The 22,877-nt window shown below is 38.6% G+C and overlaps 1 protein-coding gene across 1 annotated transcript in view; it reads left to right on the top strand.

The window, feature by feature from the left end:
- LOC128985852 (ATP-dependent RNA helicase SUV3 homolog, mitochondrial) overlaps window positions 1-22,877 on the top strand; it is a 53,824-nt gene that overhangs the window by 20,375 nt on the left and 10,572 nt on the right. Inside the window, exons 6-11 of the mRNA XM_054405795.1 lie at window positions 7,864-7,980; window positions 11,701-11,858; window positions 17,253-17,394; window positions 19,553-19,711; window positions 21,109-21,288; window positions 22,432-22,580. Of these exons, the coding sequence (XP_054261770.1) occupies window positions 7,864-7,980; window positions 11,701-11,858; window positions 17,253-17,394; window positions 19,553-19,711; window positions 21,109-21,288; window positions 22,432-22,580 (905 nt within the window). The remainder of the gene's footprint in view (window positions 1-7,863; window positions 7,981-11,700; window positions 11,859-17,252; window positions 17,395-19,552; window positions 19,712-21,108; window positions 21,289-22,431; window positions 22,581-22,877) is intronic.

Here is a 22,877-nt window from a genome sequence, read left to right as displayed (position 1 = left end):
TTGTTTTTCTTTTTAAATTTTAAATTCTTTAGCCTAGGCTACTTGTTGATCTTTTTTAAATTTTATAATTTTATTAAATATTCTATTGAATTCTAATTTGGGGCCCCTAAAGTTTCTATAGTTACCAGATGAAATGAATTTATTAAAAGAGTCATTATATATATCATGTTGTAATTTGTTAATTTAAAAGTTTTTTGAAAGGTAAAAGCTAGTAAGATTTATTTTGAAATTTAGCCTATTTGAAAATGATTAATGAAATAAATGTAAGTTAGTAGGGTAAACGGGTATCAAAATTTTTAAAGTTTAATTGAGAGTATTTAATTCATGTATTATTGTTAATTATTGTTGTTGATGTTATTGTTGTGTTATTTTTTTAAATGGTTAATTACAGCTCGTTTCTCTCAAATGGCGTGTTGTTCTTGAGCCTCCATCCATGGTTCTCATTTTGTTAAGTAAAGTTTTGTGAGCCGCTCCTCGGGCCTGCGCATGGATCACGCTTCCTTTTCGTTAGTCTGGGTGCAGGCGCGAGGGCATGGTTCATCTGGTAGCAGAGCGTGGTTAGTGGGTTGCGTCCTGGGTGCCTTGTCGTGAAACTTGGTTTCACGACTCTGATACTTAGAGATGCGATCACTGTCCGCGTTCTGTTTTTTGTTTTGTTTTGAAGAGCCGTGGATGGATTGGTTTCTTGGAAATGTTCTGGCCTGGCAGTTTTGGAAAAAGGTCTTGTTGTTGTTGTGGTGGGGCGTAAACACATTTTTATTAGGAGCTCGCCCTTTGGCCGAGGCACCGGGTGGAATCGGTGGTAATGACTTGCATCCTTCGGGAGCAAGAGTGTCAAAAGCATGGTCATGTGTCAAAAAAAAAAAAAAAAAAAAAAAAAAAAAAAGGGGTTTGTGTGTACACCCCATCACACAAGTGTTAGGTGTTGTCTAGTGTATGTATCGGTGTATGTTTGTGTGTGTGTATGTTCGTGGGTCATTTGTTGTTGTTTTTTCTTGCGGTACTTGCGGTATGAATGGGCAGGTTCTTCTTTTGGGCCCCATCAGGTGCGTAGGCATCAACGTCCAGAAGCCTTAGGAATTAAATTTCTGTGTTTGTTTTGTGAAAAAATTTTGTTGGCTGTTATTTTGAGTCAAGTGCTGGTTGAGACTCGGTATGGCGTCAATTGTGCCGGAATATTTGAGGAAGCCGGAGCTGGTGTACGAGGTGCGGTCCCGGGGGGAGACTCCTGGAACTGATGTACGCACTTTGCGTACACAGTTCAGACAAATTGCTAGCATGCCTCAAGCTTGGGTTGAGTCGCTCAGTTTGGATGAGGAACTGGAGGCATGTAAAGAGAGGATGGAAGAGCTAAGTGGGGAAATTGATAGTTGGAGTAGTTTGCCTATGGGCTCAGCTAAGAGTTCGGCTATCACACAGCTGACGCACTGGCGTAAGCGTCTGCTCTTGGTTTCAGGGCAACCTGAAATCCAAGATGAGGACAAGAGCTGGGTGGAAGCCAGAATTCTTGAGCTGGAAGGAATTTTGGAGAGTATTAAGGCAGGAAAGTCTGTCAAGGAGAAAGTTGAAATTTTTGAAGACAACCGTTCTTCGGAAACTTCAAACGAAGTGCCAAAGTCTGTTGTTGAAGTTGTGGCTCCAGTGGGTACCCCCCAGGCTCCGCCTACGCCAAGTACACTGCTCCAGTTGCCTGCAAATGTTCAAATGTCAAATGCAAATGTCACACCGTCCCCCTCTCACACGTCCACCTTGGCTGCGGCTACGCTGAATGTCCAGTCCCCATCTCCCTTTCCTTCTCAAGTTCATGGTTCCCCTTCCATCTCTAACTCCTTTGGCAAACTTCCCCATCCCCTTGCCTCTGTCCTGAGTGGTTTCCGGCCGGTGGACGGGTTAGATGTGAATGGTCTTTGTTTTTTTCTGGAGAGTGTTTTGCGCATGCGTGAATACCCTGGCATGTCAGACGCAACTTTGATGGAACTCATTGCTCCATACTGTCTGAAACCGTTGGGGGACAGATTGCTTGATTGTTTGCGCAGAGGCGTCACCTTTGATGTTTTCCATAAAGAAGTTTTGGAGCTTTTCATGCCCCGTCGGGTCATGGAGAAGCTGAAAGTTGAGAGAGTTTTTCGTCCTCAGCAGCCAGCCGAGTCTCTCAGCCAGTACGTGGGGGACATTCGCACGGTGGAAAGGGTCTTGCGTTTGGGGATCAGTGAGCTTGAGCTCATTGACATTGTGCTTCAGGGGTTGAAGCCTGAGGAACGCTCCCGTCTGGTTTTTGCACCACGGCCTTCTTCTTTTGCGGATCTGGACAGACTTTCCATCCTTTCGAGATCTGTCCAGGACGCTGATTTTCAGAGAGACCAAGCGGCGGGGCATCTTCCCCTAGCTGGTCATCATGCTGTCGTAGCACCCGTGGGAGTGTTGGGTCCTGAACCGCCGCAGTGGCAGAGGCAACCTGTTGTTTGTTTTGGTTGTGGGCAACCAGGTCACATTCGGCGGCATTGCCGTCAAGGTGGAAATTTTGGACGTGGTCCAAAAAACTAGTTTGCTCACAGGAGGAAAAATTGCCCGATCCTTCCTGTGAGGTTGTTGGTGATAATGTAAAGGGCAATAATTTGAATGTTTTTTCAAGTAAGTCAAAGTCTAAGTTAAAGTCAGTTAATGTTTCTGTTGCCTCCCCTTCTGGGAGTGTTGTGCCTGTGACCGAGCCTCTGCTGCGGGGGATTGCGGGCCTTGCTTCCATGGGCGTGAAAGCGGCGCGCTCAACTTGCCCACGTCTCAACATCTTCATAGGTTCCACGGTGCAGAAGGCCCTAGTGGATTCTGGGTCAGCCCGTTGCCTCATTTCCTTGTCCCTTTTTGAAAAACTTGAATCGTCTGGGCTTATCAAGCAAGTTGAGCGAAAAACCCCTATCTGCTGGACTGCGTCAAATTCACCCCTTCCCATCATCTATGAAGCCCGTTTCAAGTTCAAAATTGAACATTTTTCTTGGGTTTGGAGTTTTTGGGTGGCTAAGGACCTTTGTTTCCCTGTCATTTTGGGAGCGGATTTTATCAAGCACACTGGCCTAATTTTGGATTTAGGCAGAGGTCAGTGTTTTTTCCGATTTGCGAGACGGGTATTAATATCTTTTGCTGATGAAATTGGTGGTGGTGCTGCGGTAGTCGAGCCTGAGATACCCAGCAAGCCAACAATTGATCCGTTAGGGCATCTGACTACTTGCGAGGCTGAAGCCATCAGAACCTTGTGTTCTCGTTTCCCAGATGTGCTGACGCCAAAGCTTGGAGTCACTAACCTGTTGGAGTACGAGATTCGTCTAACAGATACCCGTCCCGTTCGCTCTCACCCATACAAATTAGCTCCACCCAAAATGGAAACTCTCAGAAAAATCATTGACGAACTTCTGGAAAATGGTGTCATTGAACCTTCCCGTTCGAGCTACGCTAGTCCAGCTTTTCTCGTCCCAAAACCCAATGGCAAGTCCCGAATGGTTTTGGACTATCGCAAATTGAATGCGCAAATTGAAATCGACTCTGTGCCTCTCCCCGATTTGCATTCTGCGTTTGATTGGTTCGGTAAGGCCAAGTATTTTTCTGTTTTTGATCTGAATCAGGCCTATCATCAGATTCCTTTGAAACCTGAGTCTCGACCTCTCACTGCTTTCTGCGTTCCGTGGAATTTGTATCAGTTCACAAGAGTTCCGATGGGTCTTGCTGTGGGGGCCCAGACTCTCACCAGACTCCTTGATTCCATCTTTCATGATGTCAAGTTCAAGTTTGTGTTCAATTACCTCGACGATCTCTTGGTGTACAGTGAGAGCTTCGAAGATCACCTGATTCATCTTGAAGAAGTCATGAGTAGATTGAATAGGGCTGGCCTTACCGTGAATCCTGACAAGGTTAGTTTTGCAAAGCCGGAAATTTCGTTCCTTGGTCATCTTATCTCTCATAGAGGCGTCTGCATCGACCCCGCTAGAACCCAGGCTATCAGGGAGTTTCCTCCTCCCAGAGATGTCAAGGGTATTGCTAGGTTCATCGGCATGGTAGGTTTTTACCGACGCTTCATACCCAATGTTGCTGAATTGGCGGCTCCTCTCAATGAGCTTCGGAAGAAGGGCGCCAAGTTTGTCTGGGGTGAAGCGCAGCAGACGTCTTTTGATCTTCTCAAGGAGGCTATCATGCAGCCCCCTGTTTTGGCGATGCCGGATTTCAATCAAAACTTTGTCTTGCAAACAGATGCTTCCTCCGTCGCAATTGCGGCTGTGTTGTCACAAGAGGTGGATGGTGTTAGGCAGCCAATTGCGTACGCCTCACGCACTTTGAGTCCCTGCGAAAAGAAAAGCTCTTCGGTGTATGAACTCGAGTGTTTGGCTGTCGTGTTTGGAGTCAATAAATTCAGACGCTTTTTGGAGCACAAGGAGTTTTTATTGGAAACCGACAACCAGGCACTCTCGTGGCTTCTTGCACATCCACGCCAGCTTGGGAAAATTGGTCGTTGGGTTGTCCAAATATCGTCCCTTAAGTTCCAAGTGCAACACGTTCGAGGCACTCAGAATGTGATTGCTGACACACTATCTAGGATGTACCATTCACCCGACGATCCTCCTTCTGACCAAGAGCAACCGGGTTGTGCCGTGCTCTTGGAGTTTCCACTCGCCTTTTCTGATTTCATTCCCCATCAGCTGAAGGATCCTGAGCTGGCAAAGATCATTGGTGAGCTTCAAAATGGGGGAGCCCACCCCCCATATTTTCTGTCCCAGGGTGCCCTTTGCTGTCGCGCTCGGCAGCGAGGTAAACCTAAAGTTGTGCTGCCTAGTCTTCTAATACCTATGGTCTTTGAGTATTTTCATTCTTCTCCTGTGGGTGGGCATCTAGGTATCCACAAGACCATTGCGAAGGTTAGGGAAATGTTCATCTGGAAGGGTATGGATCGGGATCTTGCTGCTAGGGTGCGTTCTTGTCAAACGTGCTCACTGAGCAAGCCCGCTCAAAACTCTAAGTTTGGTTTGTTGTCATCTGAGGTGGCGGAAAGACCTTTGGAGAAGGTTTTCATTGACTATGTAGGGCCTCTCCCGCGTAGCAAGTCAGGAAATAAGTTCCTACTTGTTTGTGTGGATGCCTTCTCCAAGTTTTGTTGGCTTTTCCCCTTAAGGAATGCCACTGCACAGCTCACCGTGCAGGTACTTCGAACTCACCTCTTCCAACATTTTGGAATACCCGCCACCATTGTTTCCGACAACGGAACACAGTTTGTTTCCCATCTGTTCAAAAGAATGTGCTTTGGGCACGGAATCCGCCATGTGACTACTTCCCCTTACTATCCACAGCCTTCTCATGCTGAAAGGTTCAATCGCAATCTTCGTTCCGCTCTCATAGCTTTCCATGCTGACAAGCAGACCACCTGGGATCAGGAACTCCCTTGGCTTCAGTTTGCTTTCAATACTGCTCACCATGAGAGTCACAAGGCGGTCCCTTTCGAGCTGTTTCTAGGCTATCCGCCTAACAACCCGTTAGCGAATGTGTGGGGAATTGGCGACCTTCTGCCACCTCCTGGTGCGGCTGATGTCAAGGCAACTTGGCAAGCGGCCAGGAGAAACTTGATCAGAGCTAGGGAATTGGTCCGGAGGAAGCACAATCGTGGTAGAGTAGACAACCCTTTCCAGGTGGGGGATTTGGTGTTTTGTAAAGCTCATCCAGCCAGTTCGGCTGTGGACAAGAGAGCTGCAAAGTTGTGTCATCGGTGGTCAGGTCCCCACCGCATCCTGAGGTTTTTGACGCCTGTCACGGCGGAGCTTGGAGATCCGCGGACTGGAAAAGTGTTCCGGAGGGCGCACATTTCTCATCTCAAGCCCTTCCGCGGAACTCTTCCGTAGGCAATTTTCTTTCCTCTTGTGTCTGGGTGGGAAGTGCACTGGGCCAGAGAACCTGATCACTTCTCCTGTCCCCTGTGTTCTGCGAAGGAATTTCCCTCACAAAATTTTCCAGCTCTGGCCAGAGCAAACCCTGGGGGTGAGTTTTCCCCTCAGTTTGGAAGTCCCTTGGCGTTCCCCACCACAGACACTTGAGTTGTCTTTCAGGTCAATCTCTTTTCAGGAAGTGGGGGAGAGGCTTGTTTGTTTGTCCCTTTTGGAGAGGAGTGTCCTCTTTTGGGGAGGGAGGTTGAGCCGTGACTATTTCCACCGGGCGAATGTCACGACTCATGATCAATGGTTCAAGTGTTTTTTTTATAGTAGGCTAGTTCAGTGTTTCTCACTCCACGGCCCCCCGAACAAGGCTGTGGGTTTTGTTCTTTTTACTCCCACCGCCAAGCACTTCAGAGGTTGCGTGACAATCAACTAGTTAACCTCGCAGACATTTTTCATCGTTTTAAATCGCCCTTTTGGCACATGATTTATACAAGGTTGTGTAAGTTTTTTACTTTGTGCTTAGTCTGCGAGGTTATGGAGTAAGTCAAGTGCGCCACGCGCGCCTTTTGGGGCCCGTGAGGAGGAACATGGAGTACCGGTAGTCTGCATCAGCCTTGGCGGAGTGGGAATTACAACTCTTGGCCACCCCTGGATCTTGGCCCCCCTCTTCCGTCATGCCTGCTTCCCCTCCGGTGCTGCTCGCCCAGAAACATGAACTAGTACCGCAAATTCCGCAAGTTTTAGGCCTAATTAATTATTGCTAACCACCGTCCTGGACTTGGAGATTTCGTTACCTATTTGTTAATTTGTGCACAGAGATTTATTAATTGTTTTTCTTTTTAAATTTTAAATTCTTTAGCCTAGGCTACTTGTTGATCTTTTTTAAATTTTATAATTTTATTAAATATTCTATTGAATTCTAATTTGGGGCCCCTAAAGTTTCTATAGTTACCAGATGAAATGAATTTATTAAAAGAGTCATTATATATATCATGTTGTAATTTGTTAATTTAAAAGTTTTTTGAAAGGTAAAAGCTAGTAAGATTTATTTTGAAATTTAGCCTATTTGAAAATGATTAATGAAATAAATGTAAGTTAGTAGGGTAAACGGGTATCAAAATTTTTAAAGTTTAATTGAGAGTATTTAATTCATGTATTATTGTTAATTATTGTTGTTGATGTTATTGTTGTGTTATTTTTTTAAATGGTTAATTACAGCTCGTTTCTCTCAAATGGCGTGTTGTTCTTGAGCCTCCATCCATGGTTCTCATTTTGTTAAGTAAAGTTTTGTGAGCCGCTCCTCGGGCCTGCGCATGGATCACGCTTCCTTTTCGTTAGTCTGGGTGCAGGCGCGAGGGCATGGTTCACCTGGTCAAAGCATTAGCTGTCACCACGGATAAAGATGTTGAGGTAGGTACAACAACTAAGCTTCAGATGATGAGAGATCCAGGATAAGGTTGTGCATAGACCAGGACACTACTGGGAGTAATGGCTGAGGAGATCCATGTGTGTGGGGAGGAAGGAGCAGTAGACCTGGTCAAAGCATTAGCTGTCACCACGGGTGAAGATGTTGAGGTAGGTACAACAACTATGCTTCAGATGATGAGAGATCCAGGATAAGGTTGTGCATAGACCAGGACACTACTGGGAGTAATGGCTGAGGAGATCCATGTGTGTGGGGAGGAAGGAGCAGTAGACCTGGTCAAAGCATTAGCTGTCACCACGGGTGAAGATATTGAGGTAGGTACAACAAATATAACTTTATTATTATATATATCCACCAGAATACAGCAGACACATTCAACTATGGTTGTGGGCAAAGTTTGCTGAATTTCCCATCAATAATTGACTTTTCCATTTATAAAATGTACTATTATTTTATTATAACTAGTAACTAAGCTTTATGTAATACTTCATGTAATATAGTATCAATTGGCTCTAATTTTGGTTTTACCAGGTTTGCAAATACAAAAGACTGACAGAACTCACAATTGAATCCAATGGCCTAGGAAGCCTTGACAATGTTCTTCCTGGGGACTGCATTGTGTGCTTCAGTAAAAACGACGTCTATACAGTAAGTTCATCATTTGGACTAGTCACAAAATGCTGTTACATGTTGGTGGTTAAAAATCACATTTGCTATTGTACTAACTATTTTATATCCCTAAATATTAAATAATAATAATAATCCATTATTAGAATATTCAACTGTTATTCTTACAGCTTAAAAACATAGCATGATAATAAGCCAGTTGTAAATGGAAACAGTCACGTACAGTTACAAATAACAAAAGGTAAAGAGGTCCGAGGGTTAACCATAAAGACAACTGCAACGGGTATTTTTTTCTTCAAAGAATTATGGCTAAAAAAACGTTTTAAAAACTAAAATTTGAAAGCTTTTTTAAGCTGGGGTGCCCAGCCCCCCCCCCCCCCCAAGGGCAATGGTGCATGCCCCCCCCCTAAACCAAGCCTAATGCCACCCTCCCAAAGCATGACATCTACACTCCACCCTTTAAATTATAACATTAGTATGTCAGTAAAAACGCACACCTACCGCGGTTTTGTAGGCTTCACACTTCTTTACTCCAACTAAAGGACTATATCAGAAACATATGAAGTTGCACATTAGATGCAGAATTTCTTTTGCTACTGGATTTCAGCGTGTCATTTTCCTAAGTTCACAGAAAATTAGCATATTTCTCTTCTCTAGATAGCACCCAAAAACTCTGTGCACATACTTGACGCTAACATTGTCTTTGTCATATCCTGCGATTAAGGCGACTTCCTGGTCGTATCCCACAATCACGGCAAAGTCGTGGCTACCTCCCTCAATCACGACAAGGTTGAGATTATTTCTCATGGATTACAGAAACATCGTCGTACTTCATTTTGTGAGACATCTAAGTGGATAGAGAATGGTGATTTGTGGTGAATTTTATTGGTATTCATTAAAAAGTTTTAATTTCTTGGATAATAAATGTATGTACAATTCACAAACCTTTCCCCATTGATCAAAATTTTAAGTAGGCCTACAATTCTTTGTTCATCAGTAGCGCCAACTATTGATAACAAACAATCAATTCAACAACAACAAACAATCAAATTCTTTAGGTGTAAGGATGGGATGTTAAATATATATATATAGGGCTGAACTACCCTAAAAATTTGTGTATCAACATTTTGGTTAATGTAAGTTTTTCAACGGTTTTCGAGTTATTTAAGAAACAAAATTTTAAACAGCCGCCATTTTGTTTTATGAATTTGAAAAATCTTCATAATTTTTTGGTAGCTTTGTCTAGTTGTCATAAATGTTTGCGCAAAGTTTCCATTTCGTATGTTTAACCATTCTTTAGAAAAAAATTAATAACTGAAAAAAAAAATGGCGGCTGTGTGAGTAACTAAGGACTTCCGGACAATTTAAATATGATATTTAGGTATTTTTCTTACCCAGGAGCAATGCCCTAAAATATTGGTAGAGAGTTCTGGGACACCCTGTATAAATAGACAAAAAAGTAATTATAGGCCTACCTGATTTACTTTTGTAACCTTTGTTCATTTTAAGGATATTTTATTTTTTATAGATTTGTAGGATATATATATTTTTTTAATATAGATAGGAGTGGGTTTGTATCAGGGGGCACCAAAATGACGCTCTTAAGCCTGGCAAAAAAACTCCTTGCACCAGCCCAGAGCCAACTTTCAATAGTATGAATAAAATAGTAACTAATTTGTTTCTAATTAATAAAACAATAAAACTAATGAGGTACATTTTGAGGTATATCATCATTGACTTTTGACAGGTTGAATCAGTTGTAGTTCAGTGTTGTGTTGTTGTAGGTAAGTGTTGTAGTATATTTTTCAAACCTATCCAACATGCATTCTTAATTTACAAAGTTTAGTAATGCATTGATTTAATTTATTGTTTTGATGATGGTGGGGGTTATCTTAGTAAAAAAGATAACCCCCACCATCATGGAAACAATAAATTAAATCAACCAGATATTTTGCATTAGGCCTAAATAAATTAGGAAATTAATAAACTTAGCATTAATATATCTAATATCGTTATCTTACATCATTAAACATTGGAACAGGTTATTACTGATGTTGTAAGTTGTATCATATAGGCTAAAATTACAAGAGTATGACAAAAATGCTAATAAAATAAAAATAATTGCCTGATTAAAAAATATCCATTTGAATGAGTATATTTTATAGGCTCTATCTACCTAGTATGATTAATTGCGATTCATGCAAAATAAAAAGGTACAATGTAATAAAAGCACGCTTCAGATGACTATTTCCTTACTCATCCTCTAACTAATGGCTGTGACAGACATGGTTGCAAGTCGAGCCATTAGGCCTACCAACCGTCCTCTTAACCAGAGCAATACATTTACGGATTGACAGGAAAATTCTGGTGTTGGTCTAAAGTCTAAACTCCTTATTGAATGGTTAAATAAATAAACAGTACTTTTTACTGTTGCTTATGATAATTTTTTTTGTAATTTTCCTATCAATTTTTGCTGGTATAAAATCCCTTACAAAAAAACCAAAATCCTACCCAAAAAAATCACGCCCCCCAAAAATGTTGATGGTGCAAATTGCGCCATGCCCCTCAGTATTTAAGTTTATATTTGCAACAAAACATCTTTAAAATGATCATCAGTGTGAAATGAAATTTGATGGTTTTTCATTCATATCAAATTCTTATCACCATAGATGTTAAATACATATAAAAGTGACAATAAGCAGGTAACGGTATGCAGGGCCGTCACATGGGTGTGGCGATTGGGGCGACAGCCCTGGGTTTTGGAGGCGCCGTGGGTGCCATGGAAAAAGTAATACAACAAAATTGAAAAAATATGTTAGATGTACATAACGTATTTTGGAAAGTTTAAAGTTTATGTATATTTGAATTTTGAATATTACGATTTTTTAATATTACTGAATAAATACATATTATTTGACACCAATCACTTTTTGTATATGCAATGTTTTCCAAAAGTAAATATTTTATGAAAATGGAGTAGCTGGATTTTCTTGTATACTATTCAGTTAAGTAATAATAGCCTAATATTTAACCCCGCTGCGGAGTTGTAGGCCCTGTCCGAACTTAAATTATCTTAATATAAATCAATATTGCAATGTCTTATTTCACCCGACCGGCCGACAGCCGACCTTGGGACTCTGACATGACTCGTGGTAGAGTCAATCACTTCAAATATATAAGTGTTGACAAGTCACCCCTACCCCAATCACTCCTTTCTCCTACGGCAGTCTCAGCTTAGCTGTCAGCTTAGTTTAATGAGTTATTACGAATTATTTACGTGAATATTGTGTCAGTGTACATCCAATTTGCACTGTATTAATTTATAACATATATAGTACTTTTTATAGGTAAAAAAAAAGATTTTCATCAAAAATTTAAGTAATTTAATCCCTGATTCTTGACTCTAGTATTTTTGTAATTTTTGTATTATATCCTCTGGGTGTCTGTTGTTGGGGAATAAAATGCAGATAGCGACGCAACCCGCCACACAACTTTTTATAACGAGCATCACTCATCATGGGGGGGGGGGGGGGGCACCTGACAACATCCTGCCCCGGGCGCCAATAAACCACGCGACGGCCCTAAGTGTATGCTGCCCCATTTTTAACTAAATAAAGTTTTGGTTTAATTTGTAGACAATATTACAGAGACTGAATGAAAGAGTCCTCAACCAAATGATGTTCTTGTAACATTCATGACTGCATACCCAACAAAACAAGTCAACTAATTGAACGTGTATAGGTAAGCAGAGGCATAGAAGCTAGAGGTATGGAGGTGGCTGTGATTTATGGAGGTCTACCGCCTGGCACCAAGCTGGCCCAAGCACAGAAGTTCAATGACCCGGCCAATTCATGCAAGGTCCTGGTAGCTACAGATGCCATTGGAATGGGACTCAACTTGTAAGTGATAGAGAATACAGTAGTGGAGGATCTTACTAAATATGTACACCGTTGTAGACAATCTCAATTGAAGTTTACAGAAAGAAAAAATACACATGGCTCCAAATAGCTACTTAAATTACATTTGTCCACGCTTCTTGAAACACTCAACATTGTCGGAATGCTTGAAACCACAACATCATAATTCTCTTGATTTTCATATTATGGTAGTTTGACTATTGATTGTGATATGTCATATTGAGTGCAACTAATATGTTTCACAAGGATGGGTAGTAAGAACTAAAAAAAAAGGCTGGAAATCCTCATCCTTTCATTTAATCATAAACCTTTGGTCAGTATCAATCAAACACAACAAGATCAAAATAGTAAATTTATAGTTAGGAAGAGTTGACTTAAATATATCTATGCAATCAAGATGTGCCATAATTGCTTACTAGGGATGGTCAAGTCTCGAAATTTCGGGAAATTTTCGGGAAATTTTCAATCTCGTTACACGAGACGAGATTACTTTTTGGCCGAGATTTTTATCAAGACGAGAATAAAAAAAAAAAAAAAAAAAAAATTAAAAACGCCTGCAGAAAGTCAATGCAATACCCGCAATACAGGAGCGTGTTGTAGTTGCGTTTCCTTTTCGTAGGCGTTCTTATTTAATTAATTCTTTTAATGTAAATATTACTTTAATTCTTTTAATGTAAATATTACTTTCATTATTTTAATAATATTACTTTAATAACATTTGAGAAGTTTTGTTAAGTGTAAGCAGTGTGAGGAATGTTTTATTACTATAAAAAAATTCAAAACAAGTAACTATTTTATAAAAATTAATATTGCTTTTATTTTATGATTTATTTTATTTTAGGATAAGTTGAACTCTATCCTAACTGATATCACCATGTTTCCTAATCGTAGGCATTTTTAATAAGTTAGGCGTGATTAATAAAAAAATGTTATGCTGATGTTATTTAATGAAAGATTGTAAATATTCTTGCCTATTATCATTATTTTAGTATTTAAACAGTCATCTAACAATGTTACAAAATCAGGTAAAAATTTCGAACGTGCATTTCCCGTTGTGTATGAGAAGAGAAATCTCGTCTCGATCTCGTCTCGAAATTTTATGAGAAATAAAAAATCTTGTCTCGTCTTGTCTCGAACTAAAAATCCAATCTCGTCCATCCCTATTGCTTACAGAAACTTGGATTACCAAATTTAGTCCAGCATCTATAGGGGGTTGAGTATGCACTGAAAGTGTAACTCTTTTTGACTTTTGATTCTTGTTGGGCGCATCTTGGAGATGACAAAAACCGATGTTGTCGCCCTCGCAGTAGGTGCACAACTTGGGGGGAGGGGGTGAAGGTGCTCTGAGACGCGTTTTAGAAAATCGCTCATATCTCATGAACTAGACACGATAGAAGCAAGCACTAAACGGTATTGTATTGCCAACTTCATCTGCTTTAAAGCAATATCAAGGAAAAGTCCCGTATCTATGATATTAATTGAGCTATTTAACAATTTATTAAAAAATTTGAATTAGAACCCCTAAATAACGTTAAACTATCCATTAAAAACCCTATTAAACAACAAACAGTACATTTCTTTAATCGTGCATAGTATTTTTAACACACTAAAGTCACTTTATATGATAATTATATCGAAATATTACAAAGCTTTGCGAGGTTTCCGATGAAGTGGCACAGTGAGGCTGGTGACGCTGCTGCGCGGCAGAAATCAACGTGTAGTACAGACTTGTAAAAATTGCGTATGTACTGAAAGTGTAACGCATTTTGACTTTTGATTGTTGTTGGGGGCACCTTGGAGATGACAAAAACCAATGTTGTCGCCCTCCCAGCAAGTGCACAACTTCGGCGGGAGGGGGGAAGTAGCGCTGAGGCGTGTTCTAGAACATCGTTCATATCTCGTGAACTAGACACGAAAGAAACATGTTTTAAACGGCATTGTATTACAAACCGCATCTGCTTTAAAGATTTTACAATGAAAAATCCCATATCAATGATAATAATTCAGTTATTTAACATTTAATTTTAAATTACAAATTTAAAGTAAAAATACTGTTTAAATCTACCTATATAACTCCCATAAAACAATAAATAGTACTGTGTTTGGAGTGCATTCTATGTTCAACACATGAATTACAAAACATTAAGTGTTATTTCCTTTAAATAATGTGTACGGAGTTCTCAAGTTAACGGGAAAATAATTATAAGCTGTTTATCACTAAGCTATTTTAAATATAAAGTTTAAACAACAATCTAGGTAAAAATATCAATGAAAATGCTTCAGTTTGAAATGTATATGGTTTTTATTAAAAGAATATTAAAATAGGCTTGGAAATGGTGTACTTAATTTTAAAACTTAACTACCATATAAACTACAGTTACACTTTTAGTACAGTAAAAATATGTTTTGACAAAAAAAAAATTAGCACAACCAGGGAATTTGGTACAGATGTTGGGTGTACCTTCCTTTTGAACATACTAAAAGTCCCCTAAAATTGAAGCTGTGCTACGGCCGCCATATTGGAAAATGGCGGCATATTTCCGTATTTTTCGCTATAGTGACTTTATTATTAGAGATACAGGAAAAAGCTAATTATACAAAATGTAGGTCATCTAAAAATACACATTTTTTGTATTTACCATCTTTCTCTAAACCCAACGGTTTTTGAGTTATTTGTTATTAAGTATATTTAGTTTTTTCTATTTATCAAAAATAGGCGAAACACATGGAAATTGACCGTTACTTTCAAGGATTATGATAATTTATCCTATTTAGTTAAATTGAGTGATACTATAAAATCTAAGAATTTAAGCTTATTTTATAAGTAAAACAACTCCGCCACAGCAAACCTGCAGACTCAGAAAATTTCCATTTGATTGGATGTTTTATTAAAAAATGTATATAAATAAAATTAGGTTCAACAGGTACCTAGGTTTGCTGCTACAGGGAGGTTATTATAGTGTTTTTTTTTTAATACCAATACCTTACTATAAAATAACTAATTTTCCAAGTTTGATCAAAATATGTCTATAAACAAGCAAACTGCAACAGTTAACTAATTCATAAGAATAGCATGGGAGTTTTAAATTTACAATAAACAAATTTGAATATACAAATTTTGGTTTTGTTTACTGAAAAGATGGCGATTATTCGTCACGATTAGAATATTAACCAAATGGGTTTTCAAAAGGAGATGGAGCCTGTTATTTAAGTAATATTAATTCGTACCAAGCACCGAAAATATTGTATGCAGTAAGGTAATCTACCATATTTTGTAAAGTATGGAATAGTCATATTAATATTTTATCTTATTTTTTATCCATTTAATAGTTAACAATTTAGTATTTTGATGGCACCACCACACTAACTAACGATACTTGACATCCCATTGTAAATTTGGAAGGGTGTTTTTCGTGTCTAGTTCATGTTGGTGACTAATTAAGCATGGTATAGTTAGTTTTATTTATCAAAAATCGGTGAAGCAATTGACGGTTGCTTTCAAGGTTTACGACAATTATTCATCCCACTTAGTTGATATCAGAGTGATAGTGGTAGTTCTATCAAAATATTAAAATGTTTATTTATTAAATGGGTACAAATGAGTATAAAATATTAATATGACTATTGCGTAGTTTACAAAATATGGTTGATTTCCTCACTCCATACAATATTTCCGATACTTGGTACGAGTTAATATTACAGTACTTAAATTACTTGCTTCATCTCCTTTTGAAAACCCCTTCGGTTAGTATTCGAATCGTGACGAATAATCGCCATATTTTTAGTAAACACAACCAAAATTTGTATATTTAAATTTGTAAATTGTAAATCTTAAGCTACCATGCTATTATTTTGAATTAGTTAACTGTTGCAGTTTGTTTGTTTATAGATTAATTATGATCAAACTTGGAAAATTAATTATTTTATACTAAGTTATTGATATTTTACTAAAAAAACACACTATAATAACCTACCTGTAGCAGCAAACCTAGGTACCTGTTGAATCTGATTTTATTTAAATACAATTAATAAAACATCCAATCAAAAGGAAATTTGCTGAGTCTGCAGGTTTGCTGTGGCAAAGTTGTTTTACTCATAAAATAAGCTTAAATTTTAAGATTTTATAGTATCACACTATTTAACTAAATAGGATAAATTATCATAATCCTTGAAAGTAACGGACAATTTCCATGCGTTTCACCTATTTTTGATAAATAGAAAAAACTATCTATACTTAATAACAAATAACTAAAAAACCGTTGGGTTTAGAGAAAGATGGTAAATACAAAAAATGTGTATTTTTAGATTACCTACATTTTGTATATTTAGCTTTTTCCTGTATCTCTAATAATAAAGTCACTATAGCGAAAAATACGGAAATATGCCGCCATTTTCCAATATGGCGGCCGTAGCACAGCTTCAATTTTAGGGGACTTTTAGTATGTTCAAAAGGAAGGTACACCCAACATCTGTACCAAATTCCCCGGTTGTGCTAATTTTTTTTAGGTTTATGGAATTTTTCTCTTATTTTTACTGCAGTGCATACTCAACCCCCTTTAGATGCTGGACTAATTTTAGGGATGGACGGGATTGAATTTTTAATTTGTTCCCGATTTTCAGGACGGGATTTTTTCCTGTGCATAAAAAGAAAGTCTTGAGTTATGCAGTTACCAAAAAAGGGAAACAAAATCAATTTTTACCATTTGTAGCACTGATCTATCAAAACCAAAAAATGGGTAAAAATTTACAGGTATAGAAACTTAAGACTCACGGTCACGGCGTGGTTGTCTGTATGACTCCGCAATCACGGCGTGATCGTCGGTATCACTCCGCAGTCATGGTGTGATCGTCGGTATGACTCCGCGGTCACGGGATTTCTTCCTGTGCATAAAAAGAAAGTCTTGAGTAATGCAGTTACCAAAAAAGGCAAACAAAATCAATTTTTACCATTTGTAGCACTGATCTATCATAACCAAAAAATGAGTAAAAATTTACAGGTATAGAAACTTGACTCATGGTCATGGCGCAATCGTCGGTATGACTCCGCGGTAACGGCGCGATCGTCGAAATGACTTTGCCTCCTGCGTTCGCGGAACTATCGTGAACATCTCTCGCGATAGCGGTGTTATCGTCACTCGCAAAGCGGCTTCTAAAGTATTACACTCGTGATTGATTATTAAAATAACCCCTTGATTTATAACGCCTTGCTTGTCTGATGAAAGTAATCTGGAGTAGTTATAGGGACTATGGTTTACCCACCAAAGTCCAGTTACTATAAATCATCTGTCAAGGTAAATATTCCTTACACTTATATAACGCTTTTTCTTTTCCTGTTCTTTAAAATTCATAACTTTAAATGGGTTTTTCACAATCTAGGAGCATAAGAAGAGTGATTTTTTACTCGCTGATCAAGCCTGTGATGAATGACAAAGGAGAGAAGGAGATGGACGTCATCTCAGTGTCTCAGGCATTGCAGATTGCTGGCCGAGCTGGGCGCTATGGGACTCAGTTTGATAAGGTGGCCTTGTTATTACAAACCTTAATTTAACCTTATACTTTTTTATACTTTATTCTGAAACTAGCTGAGTACCCGTCCTTCGTACGGGGTTGGTATACAATGCTTATTGTAGTTGAATACTCATGCTTTGCGTTTTCAATGGGAGAGGACACGTTTTAAAAAAATTTGGTTTACTATGATTTACTACTGTATACTATAATACATCACGTTTACCATAGCCATGCTCTACCACTGCACGTAACCAATAGAAAAATGTAAAAATCTCACAGCTTTTTTGTTGCTGCTTGCTTCAAATTAGCTGTTGTCATAAATGTTTAAAGAACTAATGGTGCTGCACCCTGTTGGTAAACCGTACCTATAACCTTTTAATGCTATTGAATATCATAGAAACAAATTGTGTAGTTGAAAAAGCTGGCAAAATTATTTCATTCCTTTTAAATATGAATACTCATAAGGTTAACATGGGAAACTCTAGAGCCGCTGGGGCGGAGCCCGAAAGGATTTTTGAGGTAAGAATATGTCTATATGTTAATCGGGAATGTGAGCTATCATCATACCAAATTTCAACGTGATCCGACCATTAGTTAATGCGTGATTGAACTTCAAACAAACAAACAAACAAACAAATAAACAAACAAACACACAAACTTTCACATTTATAATATTAGTATGATATGATGGCATCCATACAAATGTAGGTATTTTAAGCCAAGTATTAATGGAGATGAGTGTAGGATCAGTGGTCCGATCTTGTAGTCTTGTTAGTGACTAAGGCCAACATGTTACTTAGACACAGCTGTTAGTTAATAGCCCACACAGCCAATGGCAACTAAGGGACCTACAGTTTATAGTGAATCCGAACCACATTTTTACCTTGTAATAACGAATTGGTCTAATTATCAGGATAGTACTGCGGATAGTCGTAGTACTCACTAGTGCGGACGTTAATCAATACCAGGGTGTATCGCATCCACCGTGTATGCCTATAAATCTCCACAATTCGTGACCTCCAAGTAGAGCTGCTTGTTTAATGTAGAGCATAATACTGTGGTTACGGAAACATCATTATCTTCTTAAGTAATTGCGGCAGAATGTAAAATACATCCCACGGTTGTTTATCCATGATCATCGTCCCCTTGGTCATGGAAACTGGTCATCATTTTAGACGATCACGGCAAAATCTTGCACATCTTCCTCGGTCTTGTTGACATCATCATTATACCCCGCGATCATGTGAACATCTTCTAATTCCACTATCGTGGTGTAAGCTTGATTTTTTTTATTTAAAAATCTTTGCAGACGCATTCTGCAATTGCAATAGTAAAAGCTTGGCTCGACTCTCTTTCGGCAATATCTAATTATCTGAATTTTTAATTATTATGTTAAGGTCCTAATGAATTCGGATAGTTGGAGTTCTAGAGTACTCTTATTCTGTATAGCTTCTTTCTATTTTTCCAAATTTTATTTACAACAAATAATCACTCTTGAAGACACCTGAGCCCATCATCAAGGCTGGTCTTCATCCCACCACAGCAGGCCAGATAGAACTGTATGCCTACCACCTACCAAACTCCACACTTGCCAATCTCATGGTATAACTATGTCCCTACAGGGTTATGTTACTACGTTCAAACATGAGGATCTGCATACCTTACGTAACCTGCTGTCTCAGACACCTGAGCCTATCACCAAGGCTGGTCTTCAACCCACCACAGCAGAGCAGATAGAACTGTATGCCTACCACCTACCAAACTCCACACTCGCCAATCTCATGGTATAACTATGTCCCTACAGGGTTATGTTACTACGTTCAAACATGAGGATCTGCATACCTTACGTAACCTGCTGTCTCAGACACCTGAGCCTATCACCAAGGCTGGTCTTCAACCCACCACAGCAGAGCAGATAGAACTGTATGCCTACCACCTACCAAACTCCACACTCGCCAATCTCATGGTATAACTATGTCCCTACAGGGTTATGTTACTACGTTCAAACATGAGGATCTGCATACCTTACGTAACCTGCTGTCTCAGACACCTGAGCCTATCATCAAGGCTGGTCTTCAACCCACCACAGCAGGCCAGATAGAACTGTATGCCTACCACCTACCAAACTCCACACTTGCCAATCTCATGGTATAACTATGTCCCTACAGGGTTATGTTACTACGTTCAAACATGAGGATCTGCATACCTTACGTAACCTGCTGTCTCAGACACCTGAGCCTATCACCAAGGCTGGTCTTCATCCCACAGCAGAGCAGATAGAACTGTACGCCTACCACTTACCAAACTCCACACTCGCCAATCTCATGGTATTACTATATTTTTAGGTTTACAGTAACTAGGAGTATGCTCTTAAGTCACATATGAGATGAACGAAGACAATTCCATGCATACGAATAATCCTTATTAACGGTAATAATTCTATTCTTTCAACAGAATCAGTTGCTCAAGAATTTTTTTTATTTCGCTAAAGCCCTAAGTTAAATCAAATTAATAATTTTCACCAAAATGGGTTCCGACTGTACTATGGGACATTAGGGGTGTAAAAGTAGTAAATTTAGGGCCGCTTTCCCCAAATCTAGTTTAACCTCAGATTCACTTTCTCCAAAATAATTTCTCGGTTTAATCTAGGTTTGAGTTAATCCTCAGGGTGGGGAGCAAGCTGTTGTAGTGGTTAGAGCACGGGACTTCGGTCCCGGGGGTCCTGGGTCCAAACCCCGCCAAATCACCAAAGGATTTTATCTAAGTGATAATGATGCAACCCCTAGGTCTAGCCTGAATTTATGTGAAAAACAATCCCGGGCTCGTGCCTAGCGTCAAAGGACAAAAATACCCCCATCGCTAGAGGCTGGTTTATCCGGCGATCTATGGGTTAAACCAGGAGAGAAGAATAATAGCTTGATTTTGATTGGCTGACTTGTTAAGTTCGGCAATGGCAAATATCCTTGTTTGATGTTTGTTCAACATAACCCAAAATAAATTGAACTGGAAATAAATTATTTTCCCTTGATTGGAATTATTGCAGGTATTTTATGTGTACAGTAGGCCTACACAAGTTTAAATAACATAACAAACACAATAAATGATTATAAATTAGCAGCAAGTAGCCTGCAAATATGTTTCCTTTTAATGTCATCAGTTGAAGACAGTGACACGAAACTTAATACAAACAACCAAAACACGAGAAAATAAATAAATGACAGATAATGTCATAGTGGGGAGGAGCTAAACAGCTAATATTTCAGACAAAACTGCATAACTGTGTTGCCAACACTGTTGCTTGCAAAAAAAGCTTGGTTGAACTAAACTTCCATGACAAAATAGTGGGGAAAGCCATCCTAAGTTTAACCCGCCGTTTAAAGTTAACTAAGGTTAAGTTAAACTACATTTGCGGAAAGTGGCCCTTAGAGATCCAGTTGAGTCGATACAGTGTATTGAATTTATAAGAGACACACATATCCTGTAAAAAGATACTGATGTAAGATATATTCAAACTTTCCAACTAATCATTATGTTATATGACTGATATTCAATTACAAATTTACAAGACTGCAAGCTATTGATTCTCGGTGCAGACCAAAGCCAAGGATGGACATTTTTGACCCTGATCCATCTTTACTATTTGTATACGAGACACATGTTTTTGCTTAGGAAGTTTTACGTAGTGTTTTACTGATTACACTGAATGTTTTCTTTTAATGTTAAGGATATTTTTGTGACTCTGTCAACGGTTGATGATTCCCTCTACTTCATGTGCAATGTGGAGGATTTTAAATTTCTGGCTGACATGATCCAACACGTTCCTCTACCTTTGCGAGCCCGCTATGTGTTTTGCTGCTCTCCTATCAACAAGAAGATGCCTTTTGTTTGCTCTATGTTTCTCAAGGTATTTATTATTATTATTATTTTATGTATTATAAAGAAAATAATTAACTAACGGTGTAAAAGTTTTAAAGTTTATCTTGTGAGTAGGGCCTACTTTTCATACCCGTCCAACTTGACCATTGGGAATTGGCATATTACTTTCTCCCCTATACATAGTATATGGAGAAAGTATTGTTTTCGTCAAAATTTCCGTGTTTGAGTTTTCGTGGATACATCCGTTTTGGGTCCCCTTGAACCCAAAAAAGTGGTTTTTTGTAGTGATATGTGTGTGTGCGTGTGTGTGTATGTGTGTATCTGTGGATGTGTACAGAGCTACTGAGCACTTTCACTTTTTTGAAACGTTGATTTTAATGGTTATTTTCCCTTAAAACACATAAAAAAACGGGAAAACCGGATCTTCTCTAAAATGGCCCGAACAATTTTGATAACATTTTAGTAGGTTATGTTATAGTCCTTTAAATTTTGAACAAATGGTTCAAATCCCATTTCCGTAAAAATTACGGTTCAAAAAGCCATTGCAACTTTTGTGATTATAAAATATCATAGTTACTTCCACCGCTTACCCATGATAAAGGTTGTTGACAAGCTTATGGGAGAAAGTATGTGTCAGATTGCTAATACTGTTTATTTTAGATATATTCCTTATTCAACCATATGAAACATTTGAGATTTTATCAATAAACTATTTAGTGATGGAGATAATATTTATTGCCATGAGAAGTTAGTATCCTGAGTGAGTATTTCTTTGCAGATCTAAAGCAGGTTAATGCTTCATTTCAAGAACCTTATTTTTTTATCAATGATGATTGTTATGTATTGGATATTACATATTTTTCCTTAGTGATACTGAATGTAGGTGTTGTTTAAAATATGCTCTGAATTTATTTTGTTTGATAAGTATAAATTTCAACACATTTAGCACACACCCTACATTATTTACATTTGACTTGAGATTTTCATGTAAAACTGCAAGTGTGCACAGTTGTGATAATGTTCTGAAACAAGGGGGGGGGGGCATGATGCAGGGATTCCCAGATGATTTGTCTTAATGTACTCAATGCTACTGCATAACTCAAACTAATATAATATTATGTAATAGTAAAATGTAATTTTCTTTGCTGTGACATGACCTGTGATATTTCAGTTTGCTCGTCAGTACAGCAAGAATGAAGCTCTGACTTTTGACTGGTTGTGTCGCAACGTCGGCTGGCCTGTCACCATGCCCAAGACCATTCTAGATTTAGTTCATTTAGAAGCAATATTTGATGTTCTAGACTTATACCTGTGGCTCAGGTAAGTAGACTGAGGAATTTTAAAACTATTTTGTAAATTTAAATATACTAATTAAACAATCAAAACAGCAATATTCGTGCAAGTAAGGGTGAAAAAATATATTACCAGTACCTACTAACATCTTGTTGAAAATATTATAATTACATTTTAAAGTATTCATGCTATTTGTGTAATTAGCTCAAAAACCTTTAATCACTGCTGCTTGCACTGAAAATAGGGGTTACCACCCGGCATTATTCCCAATATTTTTTTGGCTGGGTCGAGCCAACAGTTGGCGGAAGACATTCACGATTTCAC

The sequence above is a fragment of the Macrosteles quadrilineatus genome, unplaced genomic scaffold, assembly GCF_028750875.1.
Source record: "Macrosteles quadrilineatus isolate MER2022 unplaced genomic scaffold, UCM_ALF_1.0 Scaffold_2__2_contigs__length_208266976, whole genome shotgun sequence".
NCBI lineage: Eukaryota > Metazoa > Arthropoda > Insecta > Hemiptera > Cicadellidae > Macrosteles > Macrosteles quadrilineatus.
The sequence above is the reverse complement of the archived record's forward strand: the minus strand, read 5'-3'. Positions and strand labels throughout refer to the sequence as shown.